Source organism: Gopherus evgoodei, chromosome 22, assembly GCF_007399415.2.
Source record: "Gopherus evgoodei ecotype Sinaloan lineage chromosome 22, rGopEvg1_v1.p, whole genome shotgun sequence".
Lineage (NCBI taxonomy): Eukaryota > Metazoa > Chordata > Testudines > Testudinidae > Gopherus > Gopherus evgoodei.
This window is the reverse complement of record NC_044343.1, coordinates 9,641,775-9,659,120: the sequence shown is the minus strand read 5'-3', so window position 1 is coordinate 9,659,120 and position 17,346 is coordinate 9,641,775. Positions and strand designations below refer to the sequence as shown.

The 17,346-nt window shown below is 53.0% G+C and overlaps 1 protein-coding gene across 1 annotated transcript in view; it reads left to right on the top strand.

Moving 5' to 3' along the window:
- Nucleotides 1-17,346, top strand: part of ADAMTS10 (ADAM metallopeptidase with thrombospondin type 1 motif 10) — a 91,274-nt gene that overhangs the window by 60,990 nt on the left and 12,938 nt on the right. The window contains exons 15-18 of the mRNA XM_030540804.1: nt 120-222; nt 14,678-14,811; nt 16,364-16,487; nt 16,961-17,041. Of these exons, the coding sequence (XP_030396664.1) occupies nt 120-222; nt 14,678-14,811; nt 16,364-16,487; nt 16,961-17,041 (442 nt within the window). The remainder of the gene's footprint in view (nt 1-119; nt 223-14,677; nt 14,812-16,363; nt 16,488-16,960; nt 17,042-17,346) is intronic.

The following is a 17,346-nucleotide window of genomic DNA, read 5'->3' as shown; positions in this document are numbered from 1 at the left end:
AGGACCATGGCTCTACTCTGATATGGCAGTTTCTCCTTGTAGGGCTTATGCACGGTCACCCTGGCTCTCTGCTAGGCTCTAGGGAAGCCACTAATCTCACTTGAATCTGTGCCCCGCAGGACTGCCCTCCAGGTTCCCATGACTTCCGAGAGCTGCAGTGCGCTGAGTTCGACAACATCCCCTTCCGAGGGAAATACTACACCTGGAAGACATACCGAGGAGGTGAGTGGCACAGGACTTGTCCGGCACTGTTCCTCTCGCTGCTTCACCAGAGCATCTCTGGGCCTCAGTGGCTCTGGCAGCCAGAATTGGAGCAGAGTCTTATTAACAGGAGCAAATTCATCAAATGTGCAGATTTGTCAAATTTGCAGATTGGCAAATTTCAACAAATCTATCTTTCCATAGGTCCCCCATTCCTGTGGCACCCCAGTCCCTTTTGAGAAGCTGCCTGCATCCACATTTAGAGTGACTCTTGCGTGACAAATAGAAACACACTTCACTGGTTGAAGTCTTGTTCTCCTCCGGCAGCTGACTGCTGGCATGATGACACCACCCAGCAGTTCTCCTGCTCTTGTTCATGTTACTCTATGCAGCTGCTTTTTAAATTCCTAGCTATGCAGACTAAAATCCAACCGGAGAGGAGCTGTTTAGTTTATTTCTTTGGATCTTATTGTTCCTTAATCTCTGAGTGGTATAAACAAGAAGACCAGAGACAAAAACAGGAATTGCTTAGTGACTGAAACCACTGCTCAGTTTAGTTCATTACCTAGCCTCTGGCATTGGCCAACACTTGATGGCATTGAGGAAAAGTGAAATCCTCCCATAATTAGGCTAGATGAATAATTGGTTTTTGTTTGTTTGGTGGCCGAACCAAAAAATTGGGAGGGGGAGTATTTTTGAGTCAGATGAAGTGACAGTTTTTCAGCTTTTTTTGTCAGAATGTAAAACCAGACAATTTTTTGTTTTGGGTCGAATGAAAAAACAAAATATTCCATTTATGGGTGTGTTTTACTCTCTGGGGAGATTTTAAGATACATTTCGCTTCATTTCTAAAGGTGATGTTGTTTCAAAATGAAAAGTTGAACCATTTTCTTTTGAAAAATATTGAAATGTTTTGACTTCATCAGAATTCCACCCACTCACCCCCCCCCCTTGGTATTTTTCTGGCCTAAACTATTCGACCAAAATTCGTGAACAGTTTCAGCTGACCTGAAGTTATAATTTTCAGCAAATAAACTATTTGCTGAAAATTTTTTGCCCATCTCTGCCCATAATGTCCCTAACCTCACTCTCACACACAGATTTCACTTTTCAGCACCTGGCATTTTAGTCTGTGCCCAGCCAATTGGGGAAGAGAGCGGCGTCTATCATCTGAACTAGCTGGTTGCTAGCAGGGCCCCTTCTTCTCTTCGGGCAGTTCTAACAGGTCTTGTAGAAGTGAATGGCTAACGGGAAGGTGGGAGGGGGAGATCTGTGGGCAGAAATCTTTTCATAATGAGAAAGAACAGTGTGTCTCCTTCATGTACTTAATGAACTCAACTGGGGAACTCCTTTGCAGCTGTGTAAATAAGCTTATCTCCCCGGGGGGACCCTGCACCAGGAACAGATGTGCTGAGGCTGTAGGGGATGGATCAATAAAAATGTAATAAAATGGCTAAGCAATAAGTCAAACAATGACCCTGAGGGATTCCATGTGGAAAATGCAGTTGAAATACTTGCCTGGACCTCTTGCTCAGTCCCAGCTGAGAGATAGACATGGCCTGGTATCTGACTATGGGGCTTGGTGCAGGGCACCATTGGTGGGTTGCACTTCACAGAATCTCAGGGTGAGAAGGGACCTCAGGAGGTTATCTAGTCCAACCCCCTGCTCAAAGCAGGGCTAATGCCCAGACAGATTTTTGCTGTGGATCCCTAAATGGCCCCCTCAAGGTTTGAACTTGCAACCCTGGGTTTAGCAGGCCAATGCTCAAACCACTGAGTTGTCCCTCCTCCCTCCTGCCTTCCAGTCCACCTCTCTGACCCTGATTTTCTCTATGACTTTGAGTAAGGTGCTTCATAAGTTTCCCCATATGAAAAATGAGATGATAAAACTCATCTTCCTCTGAGGAGGACAGGAGACATCATAAGTTAATGTCTGCAAAGCACTGCGGAGTTGTCTCTCTTTAAAAACATCCTGGTTTTGCTTTTGGCCTTGATGATAATTAGTAATAATACTTAGCTCATTTGCACCCTGTTCATGCACAAACTTGAAAGCTCTTTGCAAAGACAAGTCAGTATCATTGGGTCTGTTGCACAGATGGGGAAAGCCAGGCACGCAGAAGGGAAATGATTTGCCTCTGGTCACACCAGCAGAAGTGGGAATAGGACCTAGGTACCCCAAATCCTAACCTAGTGTCCCAGCTACTGGCTAGCTTTTAGCCAGGTATTTCATCTCCTCGGGAATAGCTAGGGAGCACTGTGTACATTGTGATAACACTGTCTAGTTTGCAATGACAGGGAGCATGTTGAATGGTGACTGTTGTCAGTATTCTTAGAGGAGACTCCTGACCACCAAAGTGCAAGAAAGGGGAACCGAGGACTGAGAGGCAAAGGCTGACTGGGCCCCATATGAAGGCCCCAGAGGTCAGTGGGGACAGTGGCGCTAGCCAGACTATCACAGCTGTTTTGTGCATGGGAATATCAGTGGCTGGTCTGAGGTCACCCTGCCAGTCAAATCCCTGAGGATCAGGTTAGCTTAGAGCGAGTGCTACTGAGTGTCCTTTGGGAGGCGTGGGATCAAGTCTGTTGAAGACAGTGGTGCTACCCCAGAGGGGAACCTGCTATGTGTCTGTTTGGAGGAGGGAGAGGTTGTCTCAGGCCATCCCATTTGCATCTGATATTTTCTCCCCTAACCTCATGTTGCAGCAAGACCCCGTACCACAAAACCCTTTGATCTGCTAATGCTTCAGAGGCAGCACCAGTGCCCTCAGAGCTTCCAAGGATCCGTCAGGGATGATGCTCTTCTCTCCTTATCTCCCACCCACCTGGCCTGGGGTGTGCTCCAGCCGCTCCCTCCTGTCTGGCTGCTGGGCAGAGAGGGATTCAGTCTCCTTCTTCTCTCTCCCAGGCTTCAGTCCCACCCATGGGACATACTCTGCTCCGTCCTGGAGTCTTTCCTGAGTTCTCATAGTGCTCTCTGCTCCTTCAGCTGGTGCCATCTTGGGACAGAGCCTCTGGCAGCTGCTGCCTCACCCTGCAGGGAAATCTGGTCCCAAGCACCTGTAAAGCCAGCTCCAAGTGCCTCTGGCTCCTTATTCCCCCTCAGAAAGGCTCCTGTCCGAGTTAACCAGCTTCAGCTCTCAGATCTGGGCCGGCTCCCACAGCAAGGGTCATCAAGATGTCCTCCTTGTTATTGCACCGGGATGCCACATTTTCACCAACATGGCTGCCATTGTGTGGGACAGGGAGGGAGGCCCTATGCTGGGCAAGATCCACGTAGGGCCAACCCAGCAGGCCCAAGAGCTGTCTTTATTAGCAAGATTTAAAGGCACAGAGCATCCCCATGGCTCAGCTGGGGGAGGGAGCCAGTTTCTGGGGAAGATAGAAGCAGTCAGCTGAAGGCCTGGTGCCAGCTGCCGGGTGACTGGCGAGTTGAGGGTGGGTTTTGCTTGGGGCCGGTACAGCATGTTTTCCTGGTGGTGATTTATAACAATCCTGGAGCCCAGACCCTGGCAGTGCAGGATACACAGACCCAGCGAGAAGCGCTGAGCTCAGCCTGTCCAAGTTTAACAGTCAGCAGATACCTCTTGGAATGTGGCTTTAATTGTTTGTTTATTTTGTTTTATTCGCTTAGTTATTCATTTTGCTCTTGGCAAACGTCAGAGCCAAGAGAGCAGGGAGCAGCTCATGGGGTCAGGGTGGGGAACCAGGGTCTGCTGAAAACAGGAGAGATTGCTCATCATAAGCTATTATGCTCTTTAATTCCTTCTGGGGGAGGTAAGAGGGGGACGGACGGGCAGCGGGAACAAAACACATCCTCTGCGGCAAAGCATTGTGGGTAAATGCAGGCACCCATGGCCATTCTTTCTTATTGACTTTGGACAAAGCCAAAGAACACACATCTTGGTGTTTCTGATGAATTTTGTGTGGATCAGCCTAGTTTTCAACATTTGGAATTTTCACACTATTTACCCATGATCCTTTGTTGCTCAGGAGCTTATGTCCCAACAGTCTCTTTGGTTTCCCAGCCGCCTATGAGCTGGTGCAGAATAACAGCACTAACATTCACTGGAAAGCCAGCAAACCAGCATGGTTCTGCCCCGAGAAAGGAGGTTGGGAAAGTGGCCCTTTCTTACCCAGCAAACCCACCCCTGGGTGTATTCAGAGCCATGACAGCTCAACGCAGATAAGCTTTCAGCCCTATTCATCCTGCAGAGCCAACCCAGCTTGGGGAGAGTGAGCTGGATTCTCTTCTGGCTCAGCATGGCCAGCACAAGTGGTTACCTCCATTCGAAACGCGGGGCCAAATTCTGATCTCACTTAACCCCATGCAATCGCAATGAAGTCAAAAGGTAAGAGAGGGCTGAATTTGAAGACAATAGGGTAACAAAAGATCTACCATCCTCGTGATCACGTTGGGCCTGATTCTTCTCTCATTTATACACTTTGACACCTGTGTAACCCTATTCACTTCAGTGGAACTACTACTGGTTTACGCTGCTACAGGAAGGAGCGGAACCAGGCCCTTTTTTTGTATGTTGCATCCCCTGGTCTCTTTCATCTATCTTTGGCTTTGAGGTTTGTGTGTCCTTTGGCACAGGAACTGTTTCTCTAGGTTTGGAAAGGCCTAGCACTCTCTCTAAATTAATAAATAGGAATAATAAAGGAAGGCAGGATTCAAGCTAGTGGATCTTTATTTCTAGCCAGAATGCATGAGAAGGGAAAGGTCCCACTTGAATCTCAGAGCCCTGGTTGAAGTGGTAGTGTTGGTAGGTAAAAAAACCCAAAACAACAAATAACCCATATCCATAGAGTTGACGGCCAGAAGGGCCCATTAGATCTGATCTCCTGTATAACACAAGCCATTAATTTTCACCCAAATATTAAACCCAAAGACCTTAGTTAAACACTAAACCAGGGGTCCCCAACGCGGTGCCCATGGGCACCATGGCACCCGCAGGGGCATCTAAATGCGCCCGCGTTCTGGCCCACGGTGGAGCATCTGCCAAAATGCCACCAAATTTCTGCGCTGTTTTGGTGGCAACACCTCTCGATGACATCACTTGTCGGTGGCAAGTGACGTCATCGAGAGGTGTCGCCACTGAAATGCCGCAGAAATTCAGCAGCGACGCCACTCAATGACGTCACTTGCCGCCGACAAGCGATGTCATCAAGAGGCATCGCTCCTGAAACGCCGCAGAAATTTGGCAGCGACGCCTCTCGATGACGTCACTTGTTGGCGGCAAGTGACATCATCGAGAGGCATCACCGCCAAAATGCCGCAGAAATTCGGCTGCATTTCGGCAGGTGCTCCATCGCCGCCGTGGTCCTTCGTCTGGCGCCCGCCAGACGAAAAGGTTGGGGACCACTGCACTAAACTATTTCAGTCCTCATGTGGCTGGAGTCTGTGCCACAGGTAGAGAGCAGGAGAGATCAAAGTGCCATCCATGCCCAATGCCTTTGAAATGGCAAGGAACTGATTAGATGAGATACACCCAGATGATCCCAGCAGGTGAACCACACTGCACAGAAAGGTGACCCTCCCGCCCAATCATTCTCATAAACTGAGCAATCTTAACATGGAGCCTGTTCCCACTGTGCCATTTTCTAGAGTACCATTCAGATCAGGACCACTTTGCAAGGCTCCCGATGAATCCCGAAGTCAGTGGCTTTTCAGGCCAGCGCAGGCCATGTGACATGGTCATGCCGCTCTGCAGTGGTATTACTCCTCCAAGACATGGCAATGCTGCTCTTCTCGGGGCCTAGTCACTGCAGCTGGAGTCAGAGCCAGGGCCAGGTTTTCAAAAGAGCCCGTCACCCAGCACTGGCCACTGAGAACAATTCCCCCTCCCTCCCCCTTCCATTGAGAACAAGGGGTACTGCCAGACATTGAATGCTTATGAAAATCTGGCCCTCAGCTCCCACATAGGGGAAGCCCAAAATGCGCCCCGATCCTTAAAGGAGCTTCACGGGATCCTACAGTATGACTAGCCCCTTTCCCTGCAGTCAGGAGAAAGTCGATCATCAGCAAAACTTCCTTGCTGGTGAATGCAGCACACGAGCCATTTCCTAGAATCACAGAACTGGAAGGGACATTGAGAGGGCGTCTAGTCCAGTCCCCTGCACTCAAGGCAGGACTAATTATTATCTAGACCATCCCTGGCAGGTGTTTGTCTAACCTGCTCTTAAGAATCCCCAGTGACGGAGATTCCACAACCTACCTTGGCAATTTATTCCAGTGCTTAACCACTCTGACCTTTAGGAAGTTTTTTGACTGATCTAGCCAGAAAGATGCAAGTGCAAGCAAATATCCCAGGTAACACAGTGAAGTGCCTTTAGTTGAGACGAGCCAGATCCAAACCCCCTCAATCATGTGGAGAATTCAGAAGTGGGTTTCAATTTTGCTGTTTAGAAATGTGTCTCTCTGAAATTCACAAGCCAGTTAGGTTCCCAGCAAGCTGCCAGCGAGGCCCCTGGGGTCACAGATTTGGTCCCTGGCTGTTCTCCCATTAAGCATGTTCACAAAGGCCCCCCCCAAAAAAATAGACTTTAAGAATCTGGAACTGGGCCACTCCCCCCCTCCCCCACACACACACACACACCAGGGCAGAACTCCCTCCTCCATTCCTTACTGAATGGCCTGGGAGCCCTGCTAAGCCAACACCCCTATTCCACAGCATCCCATGCCAAGGGAAAGAGAAACCGCAGCATCGGAAACCTCGGAGAGCAGCAGCGACAAGTTGCAGCCTCTTGGGTTCCCCTGCCCACATCCCCAGACAGCACCTGCTTTTACACACAGGGTGGGGAAACCCGCCTCTCTGAAGTGTAATGGTGAAAGCCTGGTCCAGCTGCCAGCAAGAGTCAGGCAGGTCAGGACAAAGCACAGAAGACAGAGATGGCAAAGGGCTAATAGGCCCCATGCAATCCATCTGCTTTGTTCCACCTGGCTACGCCCTGTTGGTTGTTAGTATCGCTGTTATTTCATTCATTTGCACTGTCCTCGGAGGACCTCCAAACCCTTTGCAAAGACTGAGAGAGCCTGTGAGGTGTGTCAGGGATGGACCGAGACCCTTTGATCCCCCTCAGAAAGGCGGGGGTGGAGTGAGCCAGCACTCTTCAGCACTTAGACAGGAAGTGAGGAGTGTCACAGGAGCTCAGGGAGGCAGCGGGTGGGAATCGGTTAAACGGAATGGGGCAGACCCAGCACTGCCTCTCCTTGCGATCCCATTGGACTCTGAAGGCTAAACTCTGCCCTCAGGGACCCCGACACTGGTTCAGCTGGTGTAAGCGAATGCAGAGATCGCCGCAGTGGAATGGCCTGGCATGTCAGAAACAGGAGAATTTGGCCCATTGCCGTACCTCAAGTTGGAGTTTGGCCAGGACACCAGGATTAAGGCTCCTCACATACTGTGAACTTCCATTTCACCTCTCATCTGGATGATGGTATCTACAGAGCCGTGCTGGGCCATTGCCACCTATTTCCTAGCTGGCACCTCTTCATGCTGCGCTCAGTCGTTTCCCAGCCAAATACAATCATGGCTTGGCCCCGCTGTTTACATGATCACAGCAGCGTGTAGCTTGGCAGCAGCCCACAAGCTGGCCATCGGGGACCAGTTCATTTGCACAACAGCTCGCATGTTTTCTTTTCTTTAAATCTTCCATCCGCTGAGGACCAAAATACATAAACCACCACCAGAACCAGATCCATCAATCCGGAGTAACTCCACCCATAGGGTTTACACCACTGCCGGGGAGATCCGAATGGGGTCCCAGCTGCAGAGCCATTCGCCGTTTAGCGGTGGCTTGTTTGTGCTCAGCTGGACGGCTAGCTCTTCTGCCTCGTGTCTGTACTGCATGAACCGAAACCAGAGTTGCAATACTGTAAACGGGCATTGAGAGAGAAGGGACAAGTCTTTGTGCTCCATGGCCCGGGCTGGGGCAGAGTGGCCTAGGAGGGACCGTGTGTGAAGGGGGACCATCAGGATGCACGTGGCTAATGCCAATAGCAAGAAGGCGGCAACGAACTCCCTGTTTTCTGGCTTAGAAAGGAGCCGAGTGGCTTTGCTTCATGACCTGTTTGTTTAGTTCTCTTGGAGGCTGCGCAGGGCTACTGGCCAGTGCTGCCACCGATTTGCAGGAGCGCAGCCTGTTTGCCATGAGTTTCCTTGGACAAATACAGCTTGGGAAGCCTTCGCCGAGCAGCATGCATAGGGGCTGATCCATTGGAGTCAGCGGAAAGACTCCCAGGGACCTCAGTAGGCTCTGGATGAGGCCCTGAGTGAGTGAGGCAGAAAACCATGTGGGAGGAGGAGGTGGTTTCTCTCTCCATTTCACTTAAAATCCTTTTTTTTTTTTGTTTAAAGAAAAGCTCTCCCAGCTGCAAGCCTTTCTCAAATCCCCCACCAAACAGCTGGCCAGGGGAAGGTGCCAATAAACCATCATCTGCTCACAGAGAGATTTCTCAGACCCTGGGCCATCCTGGGCTTTGGCAGGGAGCGGGCTGCGGGAGGTGCCCGAGATGTGCTTCCTCTCAGCAAAGCAGATCTGCTCCTCCCCCCCAGCTCCCTCCAACCAAGCAACTTCATTCCAGCCTGTCGGTTTGTAAGGGTGGTGACCCCTCCACACTGGAGCCCAAGCCATAGGGAACCAGGGCATGAGGCATAAAGGGGGATGCATCATAGCCATGCGGAGGCATCATGGTCCCATGGTGAAATGTTGTTCTGCGTGTATCAGTGGCTTCCAATGAAATCAGGGCCCCATGTGCCAGGAGCTGCCCAGACACAGAGTGGGAGACAGCCCCTGCCCCAGGGAACTCATCATCTAAACAGAGAGGACAGGCCAAGGGCAAGAGGGGAGACACATATAGGCAGTGACTTTGCCCTTGTCTTGACTCCTTGTCCGCTGTCCTTATCTACAAGACAAACTTCTTGGGATGTGGCACAACTTGACACTAGCTGCTTGATATTTGCATATAACCATAGGGGGTGGCTGGTACAAGCAGCCAGGGAAAGGGCAGAGACACCACTGTAGGATCTTCTGTTCCATTTTATCCCGGAGAATTCACCCCGGTGAGCAGATCTCCCCTTCTCTCCCATGCAGTGTCCCAAGCTGGCTTGCTCCCTTCTATTGGGGCATCGTGCCCATTGAGCTGGGCAAATGGGTTGTTAATTTGCCTAACCAGTTATGACACAGTAAATCAAAACAAATGGTTTCCAGTTTTACTTTCCCATCAGAAAAAGTAAATAAGCCATGGACATTTAGCACAAGGCCGGGAGGCCTGGGATTTCATAGTCACCTGAGTGGACTAGCCTGTTCAACCAGATTGCCTGCCTGCTAGCTGGCATCCCTGTGCACATAGCCACCGCCAAGACATGACACAGGATGCTAGTGTTCCATCGGCAAGTTAGCCTAAAGGGACTTTACCCCAGATTGACCTGCTAGGAGCCAGACTGTGCTGGCCTCAGCTGGAGGTCTCACTCGCTCGCTTTCTCTATTTGCTGATTTCACTTGGAAAGAAGGTTGAATTCTGAAGGATTTAAGCAAAAGAAAAAAAACAACATCCTCCTGGGCTGTAATGTGGAGAAGCCAAGGAGGAAACGCCAGAGCCTCCCCCCAGAACAGGATTCATACCTGCCAGCTTTTCCCTCCCTCTCGCCCGAGTTCTTACGCCCTGCACCATTCCTGTAGGTGCTGCAACAAAGCCGGGCAAAAGAAGGAATTTGGCCATCATGCCACCAATCCCTGATCCCTTTTTTCCCTCTTTGGCATAGAATGTTTTTCACTCCCGTTTTCTGTGTTGGCTGCTTTTTGTGAGCCTGTGATGGTTACGCTTTGGGCCGGTTGCTGCTGTAGGCTGAACATAGGACAGCAGCAATAGGAGAGTATTATAGGAAAGAGTGAGAGGACCCCACAGCTGCTGAAATGGAGAAGAAGACAGGGAAGGTGGAGGAAGCAAGGCTGTGTCATGATTTAGCTGCTTTACAGGGGGGGAGGGAGGGTTCTACATTTGGTCTCACTTCTCCTGCAGGGGAGACTGGCACAAGGAAGGAAGGGGGTTGCGTGTGTGGAGCAGTTTAAAGAAACATTTGCAAGTCCTGAAATGAGACCGCTGAGTCTTTGGCTGGTTCTCGGTCCCACCTTGTTGCATATTCAGTCTCATGCTCAAATGATGGAAGAAAAGAGAGACTCCCTTCAAGATGTGGATACAACAGGAAAGTGGGTGGCTCTGTCTGGGGCTGAAGGATCCACCGGCAGGGTTGACTTTGTGTCTGTCACTAGGAGGTGATTCTGGGGGGGACAGGAGTGACACCTCTGAAAATAACCAGCTCTGAAGCAAGATGGCAGACAGGATTTAACCTAGAGAGCACCAGGGACAATTAACCTGCTTGGACAAACTGATAGGTGACAATTCACAAGAGCCCCTCAGTATCACTGTGCAGTTCAATGACAGGCGTGCTCCAGACACAGCAGCGGCAGGCGGAAAAGCCCAGGATCTGGATATATTATTTGAGCTACAACATAGTTCTGCAGATCAGTGACTTCTCCCCTTGATAGGGCAGGCAGCATGGGACATCTCATTGTAAAGAAGCCGTCCCAGAGGCAGAACTGATGGGAGGCTTTGGGGATGGAAGGAGAATGAGGTTCAGGCAGAGGAGAAGCTGCAAGGGTTGGGGTGGTTTTGTTTGGAAGTGAGAAGAGTAAGACAAACAAAGGTATCAAATAAATTCAGTCAAGGCCAGTCAAAGGTGCTCCTGAGGCCACGTCTGGTCTGGGCAACCACTGAGCCCTTGAATTAGCCCAAATCACTAGTCCCTGTCCTCGTGGGAAGCCGCCACCTGCTGACACAAAAATATATCGAGTAACAGGATGCAAACTTGTCTTGGACACTGATGTCTCTCGGGGAAGAAACTCTTGGACACAGGAGCTTTGGGATGTTGCGGTCAAGAGAATTAAACTAGCAGCAGAGGCCCAGCTGTCTCAAGGGTAGAGGGTGGGATGTTGAGCCTCTGACCTTCAAGTCACAAGTTCAAATCCACCCAAGGGGCGTAGCTACCTAAAGGCCTTGCCCAGCTGACGGCTGCTTGGTGGCCTCCCTGAAATGAGTTGGTGACCTTAGTGGAGTGCCCAGTGGATGGGGGTTGGTGTGACTCTTGGTGAGTTCAGGCAGGAAGCTGAGGATTCAATGGGCCGTGGAGTCTCTCTCCTTTCAAAAGGATCCCCCAAGCCAGCATCGAGACACATTGTGGTGATCAAGAAGGAGAAGCATGTATGGCTCCTGCCCATGCTGTCCCTGGCCTGTGATTTGACTGTAGCACTGTCAGTCCAGCATTTTTCAACATCTTTCAAGGGTAGAGGGGAGATCAAAGCAAAAGAGTTTCGGTAGGTGATAGTCCTTGGCTCTCAGAGAGTCAGGGATAATGCAACCCCCTTCACCAAGTGCCTAGCCCAGTCGTCATTCTCAACTGCTTTGCCTGGAGCTAGCTGAACTCCCCTCTAACGTCCCCCCGTCTGACTTCCCTCTTCCTTCCCCCTCCATCTGCTTTCACTGAACTTGCAGGCTCCCAGACACAGCTGGGCCGCCTCTTCCCTCCATCTGCCCCTTTGATGTTCAATAACGACTTGCAGGTTTCAGTTGCTGAGGTTCTCACTAAGCTAAGTGGTTCAGAGCTCCAGCAAACAGCTCATGAGCATCGCTGGTACCACGAGGAAGCTGCCAGGGTCCCAGCCCCAGGGGATGCCTCTCTGCCCGAGTCTCCTCCATGTTGCTGACCTCCCTTAGGATACTGCAATACTGAGTGAACACTTCAAGCACAGGTCCAGTCGGGGAGGGGTAGAGGAAAATTGTTTTCTAGTCATTATGCGCCTCTTCTTTTCGTCCTCGAACACTAGGAATCTGCTTCTGCCATCAGTCTAGTCCCATATGCAGCCTTCTTCCAAAACAGATCGGACTTGCTCGTCCTTCTCACTGATCTCCCACTTCCTGCTCGGCTGTTTCAGATCACTCATGTAGTCCTGGCTCCGTGCCTTACCAGAGGAGTGAGGCTACTGGTCCAGCCAGTCCTGGGTTCTGCCAGTTCATCTGGTCTAACCTTGCCGCTTGGCTCAGAATTTGTTCTCTGGATGAAAGTTCTTCTGCCACAATTTCTTCCAGAATTGAATCCCATGGAAAATCTCTCAGCTCTCCTGCCGCGGCCCTGCTTACTCCCAATGGTGCGGAAGAAGGTGCAGGAGAAATCATAATGCACCAGTCGGTAGGAGACAACGTACAACCTTCCAGTCACCTGCAGATGGTCAGCCGGCCCCTGAAGGTTGAGATCTTGTCAGATGACACACGATATAGTTTCTGCTTCAGGCCCAGTCCTGCTCCCTCTGCTGGCCCATAGGAGTTTTGCCAGTGACTTCCATGAGAGCTAGGTTGGGCTCAGAAATGCTGATGGTTCACCATGGGGATGAATGTCAAGCTTACCTGCCTTGCACTGTTTCCCTTTGCTTTGCTCTTTCCCCTGCCCCGTCTTGTTCTTCTTAACTACCCCCACCTTCCCTGCTCCCTGCCCTACAGACGAGGGCTGCTCCAGGAAGTTCACACTCATGGCTGGCTGGGCTCATGCCCCGGGGGCAGTTAAAGACCTCCATCCTGGGGCCTGAAGGGAGTGAGCTAGGAAGGGATCCCCTCCCCGCAGTGTGGGATTCGCTTCCCCTGGGATTCCCTCTCTCCTCCCTTCTAAGCAGCATATTCAAGATGCTTTTCCCCCATTGCGAATGGCCCAATATCCTTGCCCTGCCTTCTGCACCTGTAGCTGAAGAGGATGGAACTGGGTGGTGGTCTCATGACTGTGCAGCCTCCTCCAGGGGCAGGGAGCAGGTCAGGGGGTCAGCGTTAGAGAACTAAAATGGTTAGCATCACCCCTTCTCTCTGCTCTGCCTTTGACCTCCCCCTCCATCTCCCTTTCCTTCTTCTCCCTCTGGCTCCATGGCTCCCATCCTGTGAAGGTTTCAGGCCCACGTAACCTAAGGAGGCAAAGCCTGGCAGGCAGGGGTCACAGGGTGTGAATTCAGCCCTCCAGCTCAGCTCTGGCCTGTGCTGGCCAGAGGTGGGGCTAACCCAGCTCAGGGGTGAGTCTGTGCTGAGATGCCTGCAGGTGGCATGGGCAAATCAGGAGTTTACTCCCCCACCAAGCTCTCAGCAGGCTGAAAGGCTGCGTCTCGAATCTGGACCTCTCCCTCTGCCCGCACCTTTCTCTGGCGCTTGACCTACAGTGGGGCATGGTGGGGAGTAGCACCTCTGAGCCCCGAGGTGTACGTCAGACCCACCTGTGAGTAGGCAGGTTGGTCCAGTGGCCAGGGGTTTAGCTGGGGGCTATTCCTGGCTCTGCCTATGACTGGCTGTGGGGGGTAAGTCTCTGCACCACCCACCCTTTGACTGCTCTATTTAGCTTACAGGCTTCTTGGGGCAGGGGCTGTCTCTCGCTGAGCACCTGTACAGCACCTAGCGCAATGGGATCTGGGGTCTCAGGGCGCTTCCGTAACACAAACAGCAATGCAGTGGGGGTGCTCTTGGGGCTCCCCGGTGGGTATGTCACAGAGGTGTGCACTCTGAAGGGAGGAGGGGTGAGCCCTGGCTCCCTGGGAGCTGGGGATCAGTGCAGGACAAGCCCGGAGGAAGAAGACCCTGTCAGGCCGGAGGGCTGCATGGGTCGGAGTGGCTGCTTCCAGAAGGCGAGCTGCAGACGGCGCCCTCAGGGGGCTGGCTCTGTCCTCATGCCCCACAGGGTAGTTAGTGAGCAGCTGTAAGGCTTCTCTGAACCTGCTGCCTGGCAGTAGGGCCTCCTGACCCCTCGGAGCAGCCTAGGCCAGGCACAGACTGGAGGGCATGAGGAAGATGGCTGAGGGGGGAAGCTCCATCACTAGGGCCCTCACCAAATTCACCACCATGAAAAAGGCGTCACAGACTGTGAAAATCTGGTCTCCCACCATGAAATCTGGTCCACTGTGTGCTTTTACCCTATGCTATACGGATTTCCCAGGGGAGACCAGCACTTCGCAAATTGGGGGTCCTGACCCAAAAGGGCGTTGCAGGGAGTGACAAGGTTATTTAGGGGGGTTGCGGTATTGCCACCCTTACTTGTGTGCTGCCTTCAGAGCTGGGCAGCCAGAGAACGGCGGTTGTTTGCCGGGTGCCCAGCTCTGAAGGTGGCACCCAGCCAGCAGCAGTGCAGAAGTAAGGAGAGCAGTACCGCAGCCCCCCTACAATAACCTTGCAGTCCTCCCCCCCGCAACTCCTTTTTGAGTTAGGACCCCTGCAGTTACAACACTGACCTTTCAGATTTAAATAGCTGAAATCATGAAATTTACCATTTTTTAAAACCTAACAAACATGACATTGACTGAAATGGACCGTGAATTTGGTAGGGCCCTTGCCATCACTCCTCTGGCTGTCGCTGTTCTGGAGCAGGTGGAACTGCCTCCTTTTCTCTTTCAGGGGGCGTGAAATCCTGTTCTCTCAACTGCCTGGCCGAGGGCTTCAACTTCTACACGGAGCGGGCAGCGGCCGTGGTGGACGGGACACCCTGCCGGCAGGACTCCAATGACATCTGTGTCAATGGGGAGTGCAAGGTACGTGCTGAGGTCAGGGGGTGCTGGAGGGGGAGCTGGGATGAGGTGAGGGCTCCCCTGTAGGCACTCAGACCCTTTCCTGCACTCTGCAGACCCTTCTCGTGTGCTTTGGCTGTGGGTGGGGAGAGCAACTGCCTCCTTACGGCAGAGCAGTGAAAGAGCACAGCCAGCTATTCTCCCACTTGCCCGGGATCTCATGGACTCAGCATGAGGCCGAGGTCCCAGCTCTGCTGCTGACTCTTTGTGACCTAGAGCAAGTCAGCCCACCTCTCGTGCCTTGGTTTCCCCATCTGCAGAGTGCGGGCAATAGCCCTGAGGTACCCTACCCAGGAGGGCACTGTGAGTGCTTAGCATTACCGTGGGAGAGACTCAGGGCCTGAGGCCTCCCCCACGTCAGTAGCGCTGCACTCTGCCCTGAGAAGACGAGCAAAGCCTTCAAGAGCTCTGGGGAAGGTCTGAAGGACCTGAAGGGGCCTGAGAGTACCTCCCGGATCTGAGGGGGCATTGCTACGTGAGCAGGAATCTCTGGGAAGTTGGCGGTAGGCCCAGCCTGTCCCTTCCAGCTGCTGGGGCCTGTGCTGTAAAGGACCCCAGAGCACGGTGGAAGCCTGTCAGGAATCAGCCCATCACACAGGGGCTGCTAATTATAAGCACATGGCATCTCCTCCTTCCTCCCTTTGAAAACGTCGCCTTCTCCCTCTTCCTCATCCTCCGTCGGGGCAGCTGGACGTTCCGCCTCCAGCAGATGAGGGTTCAGTATCAGGGCCTGGAGACACGCTGGCCTGACCCTGCGCCCGCAGTGGGAGGTCCAGGACCCAGCAAGGGCAAAGGGCCCAGCCTGGCTGGAGGCAGGAAGGACCATGGAGCCTCTTCTCGTGAGATTTCCAGCCAGGTGTTGCAGACCCAAGCCCTCCAGATAGCCAGGCCAACACCGGCATGTGACAGGGGCTCCTCCAGCTGAGCCTTGGAGTAGCCCCATCGCTAGCCTGGGGCTGGCATTAGCCATTGCAGGACCATAGAGATCTGGGGCATTTCCTTTGGGGAGGGTGAATCCAGCCAGTCGTGGAGGGCCAGCATGAGGCCTGTGGCAGGGCTGTGCAGGAGGAAAGGGGCACCCTTCGTACCCAAATGGCCTGGCCTGGAGAGGGAGCTCCCGAAGCTCCACATGCCAGGAGCCTTCACGCAGGTTGTGGAGAGGACATGCTGAATCCTCCCCCCGGGAGGGAGGGTGGATTCCATCAGGGTATCCCCCCACACACACACTTAGCCCTTCATCCTGGGCGCTCGGGGCGCAGATGGGGAGAGGCAGATTTCATCCTTGGGCCCCATGCTCACGCCCCTTTCTCTTGCCAGCCCCCAGGGATGGCAGAAAGACAGGGGAGTCGTGCTGAGCCCCCATGGCTGTGAGGGGTAGGGGGCAGGAGTAAAATGGAGGCAAAGGGAAAGTTTGAACCCCCCTACATGTGATACCAGAACGGCCGTCTGGAGGTCTGGTCAGTTGGAGGCCAGTGCCCCCTGCAAGCAAATAATCCCCCCTGCTCTTTCCCTCCAGCACGTGGGCTGTGACCGCATCCTTGGCTCTGACTTGAAGGAGGACAAGTGCCGCATGTGTGGGGGAGACGGGAGTACCTGCGAGACCATCGAAGGCATTTTCAACCAGTCCCTGCCTGAGGGGGGTAAGGAGCGTCCGGCCCAGTTGGGACATGGCGAGGCTTGATTTACCCGCCGCTCATTTCCTTCTCTGGTTCAGTGCCTTTATCTCAGGAGATGGGGGGGTCGGATACACCCATGGGCTCCCTTGGGTGGGGTGGCAGGGGTCGGGTACGCCTGTGGGCTCCCCAGGGTGGGGGATGTCGGTTACACCCATGGGCTCCCCGGGATGGGAGGGATCATTGGATACACCTGTGGGGTCCCTGAGGTGGGGGTTGGATATGCTCATGGGCTCCCTGCACTGGGGGTTGGATATGCCTCTGGGCTATACTGGGGTCTTTGACTTGTTTTCCCTTGGTGGGGTTCAGGATTCCTCCTCCCCACCCAAGTTGCGCTGGGCTCAGGTGGTCTCCCACCCCCAGGCTGCCCCATGCAGTCTCTCTGATCCCAGCCTGGCTAAGTTTCCCTGCTAACCCCACGCCCTGGGCTTGTCTTCCAGGTTACAAGGAGGTGATCTGGATCCCCAAGGGCTCTGTGCACATTGATATCCGGGAGCTGAATCTCTCTCTCAACTACTTGGGTGAGAAGACAGCAGGGTCTGCAGCCCAGGGGTGACGCTGGGGGACAGAGAGAGTCACAATGGACCACCAGTGAAATCTCAGTTACATGCCCGTTCAGTGCCAAGGCGCCCCTCTCTGTGGGTGCTGGGTGGGCAAGAACTGCCTGCCAGATCTTCCCTTAGAGGGCGATGCTGGGAGAGATTCAGGTGCCAGCCTGAGGGGCAGTAGGGGGAAGTATTCTCGACACTCGGTAGCTAACCCCTGAGAAAAGCTTGTCCCGTTCCCCAGAGGTGGCATTGGCGGGCAAAGCCGCGGTGCCTAGCGA